Source organism: Peromyscus californicus, unplaced genomic scaffold, assembly GCF_007827085.1.
Source record: "Peromyscus californicus insignis strain IS unplaced genomic scaffold, ASM782708v3 Scaffold_14__1_contigs__length_90479793_seg_2, whole genome shotgun sequence".
In the NCBI taxonomy this organism is placed as follows: Eukaryota; Metazoa; Chordata; class Mammalia; order Rodentia; family Cricetidae; genus Peromyscus; species Peromyscus californicus.
In genome coordinates, this window is record NW_026294436.1 from 38,515,227 (window position 1) to 38,528,885 (window position 13,659).

The 13,659-nt window shown below is 48.5% G+C and overlaps 1 protein-coding gene across 1 annotated transcript in view; it reads right to left on the reverse strand.

Annotated features, from left to right (window-relative positions):
- The window catches only part of Lamc2 (laminin subunit gamma 2), a 67,837-nt gene that overhangs the window by 27,300 nt on the left and 26,878 nt on the right, over positions 1-13,659 (reverse strand). The window contains exons 3-7 of the mRNA XM_052737197.1: positions 12,250-12,385; positions 7,568-7,666; positions 4,941-5,077; positions 3,460-3,582; positions 1,523-1,712 (exon numbers count right to left, since the gene is read on the reverse strand). Coding sequence (XP_052593157.1) covers positions 1,523-1,712; positions 3,460-3,582; positions 4,941-5,077; positions 7,568-7,666; positions 12,250-12,385 — 685 coding nt within the window. The remainder of the gene's footprint in view (positions 1-1,522; positions 1,713-3,459; positions 3,583-4,940; positions 5,078-7,567; positions 7,667-12,249; positions 12,386-13,659) is intronic.

Sequence of the window (13,659 nt, forward strand, 5' to 3'; positions counted from 1 at the left end):
GTTGATGTGCATGATGGGGTTGTCTCTTGTCACGGCACACATGCAGGGATCAGAGAAAAACTTCATGGAGTCGGTTCTCTCTTTTCATTTTTTTTCTTTTGTGGGATCCAGAGATCAAACTCCAGTTACCAGATCTGAGCCTCAAGTGCTTTTATCTGACAGGTCTCACTATGTAGCCCTGGCTGTCCTAGAACTCACTCTGCAGACCAGGCTGGCCTCAAACTCACAGAGATCCGCCTGCCTCTGCCTCCCGAGTGCTGGGATTAAAGGCGTGCGCCACTGCTCCCCGTGACACTCCTTGATGTACAGCCCCTCAGTGGCTTTCTATCATCTTGCCAGCATAGACAAGATCTAAGCACCCTGGCCTGACACTTAAGATTCAGCCTGATAAGTCTTGTCCAGACTTTTCAACCTGATTGATCTATCTCCCTTAAACATGCTTTGTTCTAGCCACAAGAATACCATCTGTGGGGCTGGGGAGATGGCTCAGTGGTGAAGAGCACCAGCTGCTCTTCCAGAGGAACTGGGTTTGGTTCCCAGCACCCACGTGGCAGCTCACAACCATCTACTTCTAGTTGCAGGGGATCCAGCAGCATCTCTGGACTCTGAGGACACCAGGCGTGTGTGTGTGTGTGTGTGTGTGTGTGTGTGTGTGTGTGTGTCCCCTATATAATGACTCTACACATCCTCAGAAATTCACATGTGGAGGTTGTCTTTCTCTAATTTTTCTTCTGGAAAAGCCTTGTGTATCTTTCCACTCTCAGTGGACACACTTGATGCCTTTCTGAAACTCTCCCTGACGTCTCCAGGCATAATCAAGCTCATTCCGAAATGAACGCATAGCACCAAAGCAGCTACTGGACTACACTGCGCGTGCTTTCAGGAGTGTCCTGTATCTCACCAGGCCACAGGCTCTGGGAGGACCAAGCTCCTCCTCCATCTTTCTTTCCTAGCCTCTTGCACAGGCGGGAGCACTGAGTGGGCGCAGCTCCCTTCCCCTGCCTCTCTGAACACACCACAAAGCCACTTCTACAGGATGAGTGCAGTCTCTACGACGTCACCTACACCAGTTTCTCTGACCTCCGTTCTCCCCAGACACTCCACCTCGCTTCTTGCTCCACTCACGTTCAACTACCGGGAATTCCAGGTGCATTTCCTCTGACCCTTAACCTCCCCTGCTTCCTCCCCTTCAAGACTGCTCTCCACACTTGCCTCCTCTGCTCGAGACACTTCTCTCCATCACCCCAGGACAGCCACGCCTCCTGTGTTTGTTCAGAATACCCGTGTCCTCCCTGTCACCTCAGCCATCCAACAGGTGGCACTGCCATCCACGCCTCCCCAGGACCACGAATCTGCCAGCTACTGGAGGGAAGGAACAGTGTCCTGGTTCTGCATGGGACGACCACGCCTGGTAACCCACCTGGCTCAGAAGAGCTTACCGAATGAAGGGCATGCCTGAATGAAGGTAGGAACCAAGGACTCACACCTCGCACTGTTGGGTGTGCTTGTGGCCTCTTTTTACCTGAACGTGTAAGTCTTTGTGAGTCCACAGGGAAGCGTCTTGCCAAGTGGCATCAGCGGAGCTCTGATCTGCAGACCAGCACCTTCCAGGATCACGTCGTAAGCAGACGGGTGTCTACCTCCCCTGTCCACACGGTAGTCGAAAGACAGGCTCTGCCCATAACTCACTTGCTGGTTACCAAGAAACTTGGCTGTGAAGTAGATGGTTGGAAGATCAGAGGAACGGCTGGGAAGGCAAACTCATGAGCAAACTGAGTTGTTGGCAATTTCTGTGGGAGTCCTAGGAGACCTACCCACTCTTCTATCCCAAACCACCCCAACAGAAGGGTCAGGAATGTCATGAGATGTCGGTATGAAGCTGTGAAGGTGCTCTAACAAAGCCTCATCATAAGACAAGTCTACTGCCGGGCGGTGGTGGTGCACGCCTTTAATCCCAGCACTTGAGAGGCAGAGGCAGATGGATCTCTGTGAGTTCGAGGCCAGCCTGGTCCCTACAAAGCGAGTTCCAGGACAACCAGGACTATACAGAGAAACCCTGTCTCACAAAACAGAACAGAACAAAACAGACAATTCTACCTATTAGATGGTTCATGGCGTGACCCTTACAGACAAGCTGATGAACAAGACCCATGGTAAAACAGCCAGAGTGCCATTGGTTACATGGTGTTTTATACTTTAGAGAATGCTTCTGCAGGCATCATATTTGTGTAGGTGTTGATGTGTGTGTACTTACGTGTGTGTACACATATGTGGACAGACATACAGAGGCTGGATATTGATGTTGGATGTCTTCCTCAATCACTCTCCACCTTAGTTTTTGAAACCTGGTTTCTCACTGACCCTAGAACTCACCCATTTGGCAAGCCTTCTCTGGCTAGCAAGCCCTGGGGATTCTCCTGTCTCTACTGTTCTAGGGCTGGGGTTACAGGCACATACCACGATGGTCAGCTTTCCAGGAGAGTGTTTAGCATTCAAAGTCAGGTCCTCACGCTCGCAGGGCACTCGACAGACTAAGCCATCTCGCCAGCTCTGCACGTATCTAATGGCTGTCATTCCTGACTATTAACATGCCCAGTCTCAATTAATAGGTGAGAGGACTGAAGTTCGGAGACATTAAAAGAACCACTTGCTTGGGAAGTGCCCATTAGCTAAAGAAATATTAACTGTGATTCAAATTCCAGCCAGACTTTTGCCACTCAGATCACTAACAATATTTTTAAAGCTTTGACATGCACTTTGGGGCTGGAGAGATGGCTCAGCAGTTAATAGTGTTTCCTGCTCTGCCAGAGGACCTAAGTTAAGTTCCCAGCACACACATTGTGTGGCTCACAACCACCTATAACTACAGCTCCAGAAGACCCAACACTCTCTTCTGGCCTCTGAGGGAACTTGCACATGTGTGCATTCCCCCACACAGACAAATACATACCCATAAATTAAGAAATTAATTTTTTTGTTTGTTTTTTGAGACAGGATTTCTCTGTGTAGCTTTGTGTCTTTCCTGGAACTCGCTCTGTAGACCAGGCTGGCCTCGAACTCACAGAGATCCACCTGGCTCTGCCTCCCAAGTGCTGGGATTAAAGGCATGCACCACCACCGCCCGGCCAAGAATTTTAACTTTTTAAAAAGACATGCTTTGGTTTTGCTTTTCCATAGACCTGTGAAGTTTGATTTCAAGCTCTGGGATGGGAAATCTAGAAACTTCCTTTTGGCTAACGTGGGGCTCTCAGCAGGGGCTGACCTCTATGATTCCTGGACTGTTCTAGAGTGTCAGGACATGGTGAATTATCAAACTGGGCCTGAGCTCCAGCTGTCTCCGGGAGCTGCTGCGGCTCCAGTAAGGGGAATGGCTCCCATGTCACATTTTCCAACTCAGTTTGTCTGTCCTGACTCTGTAGTCCTATACATTGGCTTCTATGGAAGTCACCCCTCACATACCAGGCGCCACAAAGTAGACTGGGTCCGATCTTCGGGCAGAACTAAACACATCCCCGTGACGCTGTGACCAGTGGAGTTTTGCAGGAGCCCCGTTCCTCTGAACTGCTTGCCAGCCATCGACACCTGCAAGACAACGAGGCCACTCTGACACAACTCCCATCATCCCCTGAGTTAAGCAAGGCAGGACTTGCTTGCCAAACAGTCCTAGAAGGAGTAGAAAGGGTTTTTTTCTCCCCATTCTTTTACAGTTTTCAAAATCCCCCAATCATTTCTATCCACCAGCTCCTGTCCGTGGCTGCTTTGACTTAAAAAATATATCTGTTTTCAGCCGGGCGGTGGTGGCGCACGCCTTTAATCCCAGCACTCGGGAGGCAGAGCCAGGCGGATCTCTGTGAGTTCGAGGCCAGCCTGGTCTCCAAAGCGAGTTCCAGGAAAGGCACAAAGCTACACAGAGAAACCCTGTCTCGAAAAACCAAAAAAAAAAAAAAAAAAAAAAAATATATATATATATATATATATATGTTTTCATGCATTTTTATTTAGTGTGTGTGTGTGTGTGTACATGCCACAGTGTCTGAAGGTCTTCCTCCACCATGAGGGTCCTAGGAATTGAACTCAAGTCCTCAGGCTTGGCGGCAAGTGCACTTACCCCTGAGCTCTCTCACTGGCCCTTTGCCTTATCTCTGGCTGACTCTTTGGACTCCTGTGATTCAGGCTTATGATTCTAGGCTTGTTTTCACCTGCCTGTAATTTGTATTTTTATCATACTTACAAAAACAAGATCTGGCCTTAATGCGGTCTGACAGACACTTAAACCAGCTGAAATAATATCAATTTCCAACATGTTTATACTGTCCTGAAGCATGCTAACTAAAGAGATACATGAACTCGATGTATGTGGGTAGGATGTTATTAGTGAGTGTGGATTCTGGGATGTCCTCATAAATCCCTCTTTCACATGAATAATCCGCCGTGGTTTTGAAATAGATATGGGTGGGAAGCACAGGGTTATAAATAGCTGGTCTCTTTTTAGTTGTTTTTAAGTTATTCATATACTGTACAGCTGTAATTTTTCAAGATATACGGTTTGTCTTATCCCAAAATAATGTGCATTACAAAATAATACAAGAGGGCTAGAGATGTAGCTCGGTTGGTAAAATGCCTGCCTGGCACACATGAGGTCCTGGGTTCCGTCCCAGGTACAGAACTGAACTGGGTATGATGGAGCAGTTTTGTAATTCCAGGACCCGGGAGGTGGAAGCAGGACAATCAGAAGCTCAAGGCTGTCCTCTGCAGCATGTGGCGTTCAAGGCCAGTCTGGACTATGTCTGTCCTAATAAACACCAGTAAGAGGATTGCTAATGAGGACGTGAGAGGCCGTCCTGTGAGTAGGGAAGCCACTGTCAGTAATCGTGAATCATAGAGCCTTGTGCGGTGTTGAATATATAGAGATCGCGAGACACTGCGCTGAGCTACTTTACCCTGAGAGAAAGTTGAGGTGATCTTGTGGACACTGAAGTCTGCAGAGCTGTGGCAGCTGGCTGAATGCCCATAGCAGAAACACTGAGTACAGCCATCAGGGTTTGCCCTGTCCAGATGATAGTACCCAGGTCGGCACCTGCAGCAGAATTGTAGAAGTCAGAATTGTGATGCTGCGGTTATTTCTTATTTCACAGAGACCACCATGCTGATTCAGCCTCTTCCTATTTTCTCTCCCACTTGGCACCATTAGTTCCCAGAGTGGAGAAGACAGCAAGGTTTACATAGCACCCCCACTGCAGACCACCAGAGGCCATCCCAACCCCCGCCACACACACACACACACACACAAATGAGAGGGTTCACTTTTTCTGCCTTCAGTGGAGCCTTGGTAGTCTGGAAACTGGATGACTGACCCACTCTTGGTGATGGATGGAGGTTGGTGGGTGGTGCAGGGAGGGATGGGACAGCAGTATGCAGAGCAGACCTGCCCTGGAGCAAGTGTTTTTGGAGGCAAAGTAGGGACCAGAAAGGCAAATCTCTCATCTCAGTCTCTATCCAGCTATCCCAATCCCCAAGACCTTTGAGTATTTATTAACACCCTGTTCATCGTGACCCAGTCCTGGCCCAAGGAGGAAAGAGCCAGTAAGGACATAACAAAGATAAAAGAAGTCTAGAGATGCCCTAAAGCAGCCAACGGCAGACTGGCATTCCACCCCTGCTTCCAGCCCAAGCCTTCAGGCAGCTTCTCTTTGGACGACTGCCAGGCGAAGCTGAGCTGTGGAGGTTTCGGGGATTCAGAAGACTCGAGTTTCCCCCACATGAAGCAAGAACAGCCCTGTGACTGTTTACCCAGCACTGCACTGGCCCAGGCACCTGTGTCTACTTCATTTAGTGCCCCCGAAGCCTATGAGACAGGAATTACTTCTGATGTTCTTAGGGGAAGAGGACAGAAGGGCTGAGGCAAGATTCAAACCTTCGGAGAGGGAAGGATGAAGGAGGAAAAGGGACCATGGAAACTGAAAGAGGACCTAAGGATGCTGTAGGCTGACAGATGATGGAGACATCAAGGACTATCACGCTCACCAGCAGTGGTGGCTCATAGGGACCATGAGTGTGACTTGGGACAGCGTATTTTTAGCCGAGATCTACTGCTGTGGTGATGGCAACTGTGGCTTTATGTAGCTCGCCATTTTGTTTCGTATTTTAGAATTAAAAAGGCTTTCAAGGACTGGGTTAGTGGCACGTGTCTATAATCCCAGTACTTGGGAAACAGAGGCAGGAGGGCACCCTCGGCTACTGTAGCAAGTTCTAAACCCCCGTCTCAAAACAGTAAAAGAAAAATGTATAATAAAAAGGCTTTCAAGCAAGAAGTGCTATAATCTACCATTTGGGAGGATGAGGCAGGAGGATTGCCACGACTTCAAGGCTAGCCTGGCTACACAATGAGTTCTAGGCCAGCCTCTGTTACAGAGCAAAGCTCTGTCTCAACTCGCCTCTGCCTCCCCACCCCTACTGCAAAATGCTTTAAAAAAAAAAAAAAGTAGTGTGTGTGTGTTTGTGTGTCTGTGTGGGTGTGTGTCACATGTGGTGTAGGTGCCTGGGTCCCAAAGAGGGCACTGGGCCCCACGGGTTGGAGTTACACGCAGTTGTGAGCCACTGGCCAGGGATGCTGGGATTCCAGCCAGGACCCTCTGGAAGAGCAGCAAGCACTCTTCACTGACGCGCCTTCTTGCCAGGGCGCCTCCTGCCACCACATGCAGGAAGGCTTTCAAAAAGTAACTGCTTCCTTAGAGCTCAAGCTACTTATCCCTAACTCTCTCTTCAGCAGCAAGGAACCCCCTGAAAACACAAGCTAGGAATGCATTTGGCACTTCCCCGGCCCAGGTAGAAGTGTTTGGCAGGCTGCCAGGAAAATACGCTTGCTTTCTTTTAAGGAATTGAGAAGGAGCCTTTCAGCTGTGAGGCCACCCTCACCGCGCCTCGGCTCACAGTCATCTCAGGGGAGAGCAGAGGATGGTCTGAACACAGTTTGTACTTAAGGGATGTCCCGAGGCAGCAACTGAGGGTGAATGGCTCCTCACTGCTCCACCTGCCCCAGCATGGCTCAGGCCCAAAGGGCTCCAACGTGGTGCCTCAGTTCAAGTGCGTGCATGTAACCACCATCCCCTCCCTGGGGCGGTTCCTTCTCAGTGCACGATGGTTATATATGGCCACACGCTGCCACAGTCCCTGTTACAAGGATTTTCCTCAACTTGTTTAATTAGGCCAGGCATTTCCCAAGACCCACTCAGTCACATGATCTCATTATGGCATACCACCTTGCATCCTAGCACCTGGGAATGGCAGCCAGCTGGCTAGGGGACTCCCTGGGGCCCTCTGCCCTGCCACCATCATAGTCAAAGCGACGAGAAGGGACCCAGAGCAGAAAATGGACTGCAATCAGTCGCAGGCAGGCCTTGATTTTTTTGGTTCTGTTTTTTAAGCTCAGCTTTTGAGGACAGGGTGTAAGAAGTTCTTTAACATTTGCTCAGGATCTCCTTCCCGTAATTGTACATGGGGGACTAATTCTCATTCCAGGTGCCAGGGCACTCTCCCTAAAGCCTTCGGAGACACGGTTCTCACAGACCTGTCACAGCGCTCTCCAGTGACAGCTGGTTTGCAGACACAGCGGCCAGAATCACAGGGTCCAGAGATGCCAGCTGGGTCACAGTCACAATTGGAATCTCTGGGAAGGAAAAAAAAAAAAAAAAAAAAAAAAAGAACATTCGGAGTCAATTTCTAATGCTTACAGTCATACACACAAAAGTTAGCTGCCCCGAGTGAGCAGCATCTCATGGCCACACTCTCCTTCAGGGAGGCTTCGATTAGCAGTCACTCTTCATGCCTTTATGTACTTAAGCCAGTGAGGCAGCAACCAGTGATGAGCCCTTTGCTAGCTACCCAGCATGAGAAGAATGTGCCAAGTTCTTACTAAACTGTTTAGTTTGGTTGACCAAAGAGTTTAGTCTTTCTTTAATTTATAATTCATTTCTCTATAATCTAATAAACGATATAATTTAATTCGATAATGTCTTTTAGGATAGTGGAGACCATCTACTCACTGTTGCAGTGTGCTCAGGTTCTTCCTTTCAGTACGGCCTCTACTGAGATATAACCCCCATGCCATGGGATTCACCCACGCACAGTGAACACTTTGCCCATTTGTAATCAGCTCTCAGATTTGTACAACCATCCCATAAAGACCAAATTGCAAGCATTTTCAGTGCTCCTAAAAGAACCATGCCGCCATTCCCTCCCTTCAGTCCCATCCCCAGCTGCATGTGGCCACTAATGATCTTTCTCTCTCTCTTCAGATTTGCCTATTCTGGATATTTCCTATTGAAATCATACCATATGTGGTCATTTGTGACTGACTTATTTCACGTATCATCCGTTTTCAAGGTCTGCCCATGTCATATAATGGAGTATATATTCTTCTGATGGCTGAATAAAATCCCACTGTAAGGACTGGTCATAACTTGCTTATCTCTTCATTAGCTGATAGATATTTGGTTTGCTCCCAATTCTTAGCTATAATGAACAATGTTTCCATGAACTTCTATACATAAGGCTTTGCGCATTTTATACATGTTTACTTATTGTGCATGTGTATCTAGGAGTGGAATTGCTGGCTTTTGCTGGCTTTTGTGTTCCAGATAGTAAGACTCTCACTGTAGGCACCAATGCTGTCATCTGATCCGGGCACCGTCTGTCTCATGACTGACACTGGTTTCCATCACTCATTTTGGCACACGCTCACACATCCACCTCGTCAGTCTAAAACCAAAGGTATCCGCTCTTCCCTACTATTCAAACCCTGCTCAGCCTCCTCAAAGCCCTTCTCGCGGAGAAAGCGTGAACAATGTTCCCCTCCGGCTGTCCTGTGACCCCATCAAACCTTGCCTAAACCTGCTTGACTCCTTCACCTTCACATCCCCCATCCAATCACTGCTGGGTCTGATCAGGCTCAAGTCCAGAATCCCTCTCCGGCCTTTGTCTCTGTTCCCCTGGCCTCCTTTGTGTCTGCGCTTCCTCCACAGTCCTTCTCCAGATCACTTGACTAACACACTCTCGGCGTCTACTGTGCTAGGAACCAGGGATTGGATGAGAAATGGGAACCGGCCCTGATTCTTGAGCTTTCAAGGTGTGCGTAGATACAGGATCAGTAACAGCAGTGATGCGTAATGGCCGCTGCAGCCATGCTGAAACACCCCAGTGCCTCTTCCTCTCCCCAGTTCCAGGCACTGAACCCAGCAGAGGTCAGAACAAAGCAGGGCTCTCACTCCAGTAAGAGAAGGAACAAACACTGATAGCAAAGGACAGAGCCAAATACAAGTAATGTGTGGGGTCAGGAAAGTAAGCGAGGGCCCTGGAGGGGATGATGCGGTGCCATGGGGCCCCTCGACGTGCTTCCTGGCTTAGCAGGAAAAGGGATGGAGGCCACACACACCGATTCCTTGAAGCAGGGGCTGTGGCTGGCGTGTGGGAACCAGAAGATCGACGAGAAACTGACCTAAGAGTGCCAGGGAGACCTGGAAGAGGGTCATCTGTGCAAAGGCCCAGAGGAAAGAAAATCAGACGGTAGCTGGGGTACTGCCTGGAAGGCCAGGAGGATGTGCCTAGCTAGACAAGGAACTGTAACTAGGTGTGACGGGCGAGCGATGTTATCAAGCCTGACCTAGTTTCTTATCAGTTTTCTCTGGAATCTAGAGAATTTTGTAGCTATATGATATTATAGAAAAGCAGCATCTTTTCCCTTCCCACAGCCTGACGTCACCCAAGGTTTGAAGGCTGCAATCTGATGGGTTGTAGGTGGAGATGGAGTTAACATTTCCCACTGCTGCAAACAGCTGGCCAGGAACATGCCCTTCTTGTTATCCGTGCTGAACCCAAAACCAGACTTTCAGGAACCAAACAGAACCAAGAGGACTTGTGGATGGAGATGCCCCCAATCTTCTAATATCCATGCCCCCAAACCAGGGCTCTCATAATAAAGGCCAGACCAGAGAGAAGAAATAGGAAATTTTCTAAACTGAGTGTTGTGACTCACACCTCCTACCCCAGCTCTATGGAGGCTGAGGCAGGGGGATCATGTGAGGCCAGCCTGATCTACACAATAAGACCTTGTCTCAAAATAAAAACAACAATAAAGTAAACAATGCACACATACACACACACACACACAAACACACAAAAAACAAAAACAGGGAGAGAGGAAAAGAAAGAAGAGAGAGAGACAGAGACAGAGACAGAGACAGAGACAGAAACAGAGACTAGTACTGAAGTTATTCACTAAATGAATCTTCCTAACCAGGACATCTTCTCTACTGCAAAAGTGAAGTAATGTATCAAACATTAACGGTGCCACACTAGGAAAGGTCTTGGGGACAGTCCCTCAGAGAAGTGGCCCAGACAGCTACTTAGATTCAGCACCGATCTTTCAATACCAGCCGCCGGCCACGGGTCTATCTGAACTTTGCAGTTGGCTAACATGCCAACTATATTACCAAATCAAGCTTGTTTTGACTGTCCTGCAGTATGACAGTCATTGGAAAGACAAGTTTCACAAAAGAGTGTATTCAGGAGGGGGCCACGTGTGGAAAACGGTTTGGAGAAAGTTCTGGGTTGAGGTATGAGGACAGGCGGTTGGAAGTCAGGAAGTAGTTAGCGGTCTGAACATTTGTCAGCTATTACCCTCGAGACCCACATGTCAGAGGTGTTGTCTAGTCCTCCAAGACAGACGATGTTTAGAGGCAACTTAGGCAAGTCACTAAGAGCAGCTGAGTCGAGGAAAGCAATAATTAAGAGCAAATTGAATTTAGGAAGTAAATAAGAACTGGGTAAGTTTTTAAAGTAGGGGGTTGGGGATTTAGCTCAGTGGTAGAGCGCAAGGCCCTGGGTTCGGTCCTCAGCTCTGAAAAAAAAAAAAAAAAAGACAAAAGCTTTTAAAGTAGGAACCGAGCAGGTTAAGTCTCAAAAAGTAAGAACTAGGGCCCGGCTAAGTTGAGAAAACTAATGAGAGCCGCTTAAGCCTAGGAAAACATGCAGGCAGGTGGTGGAGCAGTCAGCACCAGGTTAAGTCCAGAGGGTCTATGTAGCTTCCCCTTTGGTCTCAGAAATTCCTCTGCCAGTACCCTTCTGGCTAATTCTTCACCACCAAGCTCGCCCTGCTACCCTCAGCTCTGCATCTCTGTGATAGTGCGTGATATGGAGTGCAGTCTCTGTCTCTGTCTTCCTTCAGAAAGGAATCTGAGGACAGAAAGCAGATGCTTCAAAGTAAAGGAAGAAAAGAAAAGAAGCAGGGCAGTGGTGGTGCACATCTTTAGTCCCAGCACTCAGGAGGCAGAGGGAGGTGGATCTCTGTGAGTTTGAGGCCAGCCTGGTCTACAGAGTGAGTTCCAGGATATCCAAGACTGTTTCACAGAGAAATCCTGTCTTGAAAAATCCAAAAGAAAGAATGAAGGAAAGGAAGGAAGGAAGGAAGGAAGGAAGGAAGGAAGGAAGGAAGGAAGGAAGGGAAAGGAAAGGAAAGGAAAGGAAAGGAAAGGAAAGGAAAGGAAAGGAAAGGAAAGGAAAGTTCACTGAGGTCAGATGGGTCTGGCTGAAATGTGGAAGCCCCCCCCCAACCCCCACCCCCACCCCCCACCCCCGTTCACTAAGGAAGGCCAAATACTTGCATCCAGCTCCAAAATCTCTGGGTTTCCCAAACAGGTCCATCATCACCAGTAACATTGGGCATTTAAATTTTTCATGGTTTAAATATCTTCTTATTAAGATGAGTATAATTGCAATCCCAGTCATTTAGGATTTGTACAAGGATTAAATCTGATAACCCCACATGAAGAATTCACAACAGCGTTTGGCACCCTGCAGGTGCCATTATTGCCCTAGGAACAGTGATGGCAGAGTGAAGGACTCCGTGACAGCTAATCTTGGTTGTCAAACTACACCCAGGGAAGAAGGAGCCTCAGTTGAAGACTGGCTTGTGGGTGAGTCTTTGGGGCATTTTCTTGATACCTAATTGATGGAGGAGAGCCTGCCCACTGTTGGCGAAACCATTCCTAGGTAGGAGGGTCTGGGCTGTATGAGAAAGGTAGCTGACCATGACATGGAGAGCAAACCAGACAGCAGCATTCCTGCACGGTCTCTACCTCAGTTTCTGCTGCGAGGTCCTGCCCTGACTTCCCTCAACAGCGGACTGTCGCTCGGAAGTGAAACATAAAATAAACCCTTTCCTCCCCGAGTGGTTAAGTTAGGGCAGATGCTTACAGTTGTCTCTGGTCTCGAGTACACCCAGCATCAGTGAGCATGTGGAAGCCCGGCTGGCATCGGTCACACCTGGGTCCTGTCACACCCGGCTTACACCTGCACTGTCCAGAGTTGTCACATCCGGCACTGAGAGAACCTGTAACCCACAAGGTGGGGAGAAAGAGAAGAAGAAGAAAATACTTGTAAGGCATTAAAAAAAATGACTGTCTCCCCATGGGGGCTCAATACACACTAAGTGATGTGCACCATTCACTGCTTTGAACAAGGAGTCCCTGCCATTTAATACTCTACTCAGTAGGGGACATTTTGACAGCTCAGGATGCCTGCTTCACAGAAAGAAGAGAATGAGTCATGAAAACATTTTTGTTTACATATTTGCTCCGACTAGACATTAGGGAACACATAGTACCTTTCTTTTTCTTTCTTTCTTCTTCTTCTTTTTTTTTTTTTTTTGGTTTTTCGAGACAGGGTTTCTCTGTAGCTTTGCGCCTTTTCCTGGAACTCACTTGGTAGCCCAGGCTGACCTCGAACTCACAGAAATCCGCCTGGCTCTGCCTCCCGAGTGCTGGGATTAAAGGCGTGCGCCACCACCGCCCGGCTCTTCTTTTTTTTTTTTTATCCCATCAATAGGGTGTGGTGAGGCATGCCTATCATCCCTGCACTCTGGGAGCTGCAGTATAACGACTGCAAATTCAGTCAGCCTGGTCTACATCTTGAGTTTAAAACTCAAAGGAGAAAAGTCAATGAACGAGCATATTCCTATTAGCGTATCAGAAGGAGCAACTTTCTCTCTTGTATCTAGCCACCAAAGACCATTTTTAGGGGCCAGTCCTTGACTTGTGTGTGTTTATGTGAACGTGAGCATGCACGTGGAGACCAGAGGACAAACTCCAGTTGTGCTTCCTGGGGTATTCTCCACCCGCCCCCAGCCCCCGTCCCAGCCCCAGCCCCACCCCCACCCAGGCAGAACGGGCTCTTTAGCTGGCCTGGAACTCACCAAATAGACGAACCTCTTTAGGACTGCCTGCCTCTGCCTCCCCAGCGCCATGATTTCAAGTGTGTGCCGCCCTTCCCTTTTTTTTTTTTTTCTTGGTTTTTCGAGACAGGGTTTCTCTGTGTAGCTTTGCGCCTTTCCTGGAACTCACTTGGTAGCCCAGGCTGGCCTCGAACTCACAGAGATCCGCCTGCCTCTGCCTCCCGAGTGCTGGGATTAAAGGCGTGCGCCACCACCGCCCGGCCCCATTTTTTTTTTTTTTTAAACATGGGTTCTAAGGATCAAACTGAGGCCCTACCAACAGTTTACTGACTGAGCTATCTCCCTAGCCCTGGTGGCATGATTTTTTTTTTTTTTTTTAAGCACACATGAAAAAGCCCCTTAGTCTAGAATGTGTCCACCTGCCAGGAGAGGCA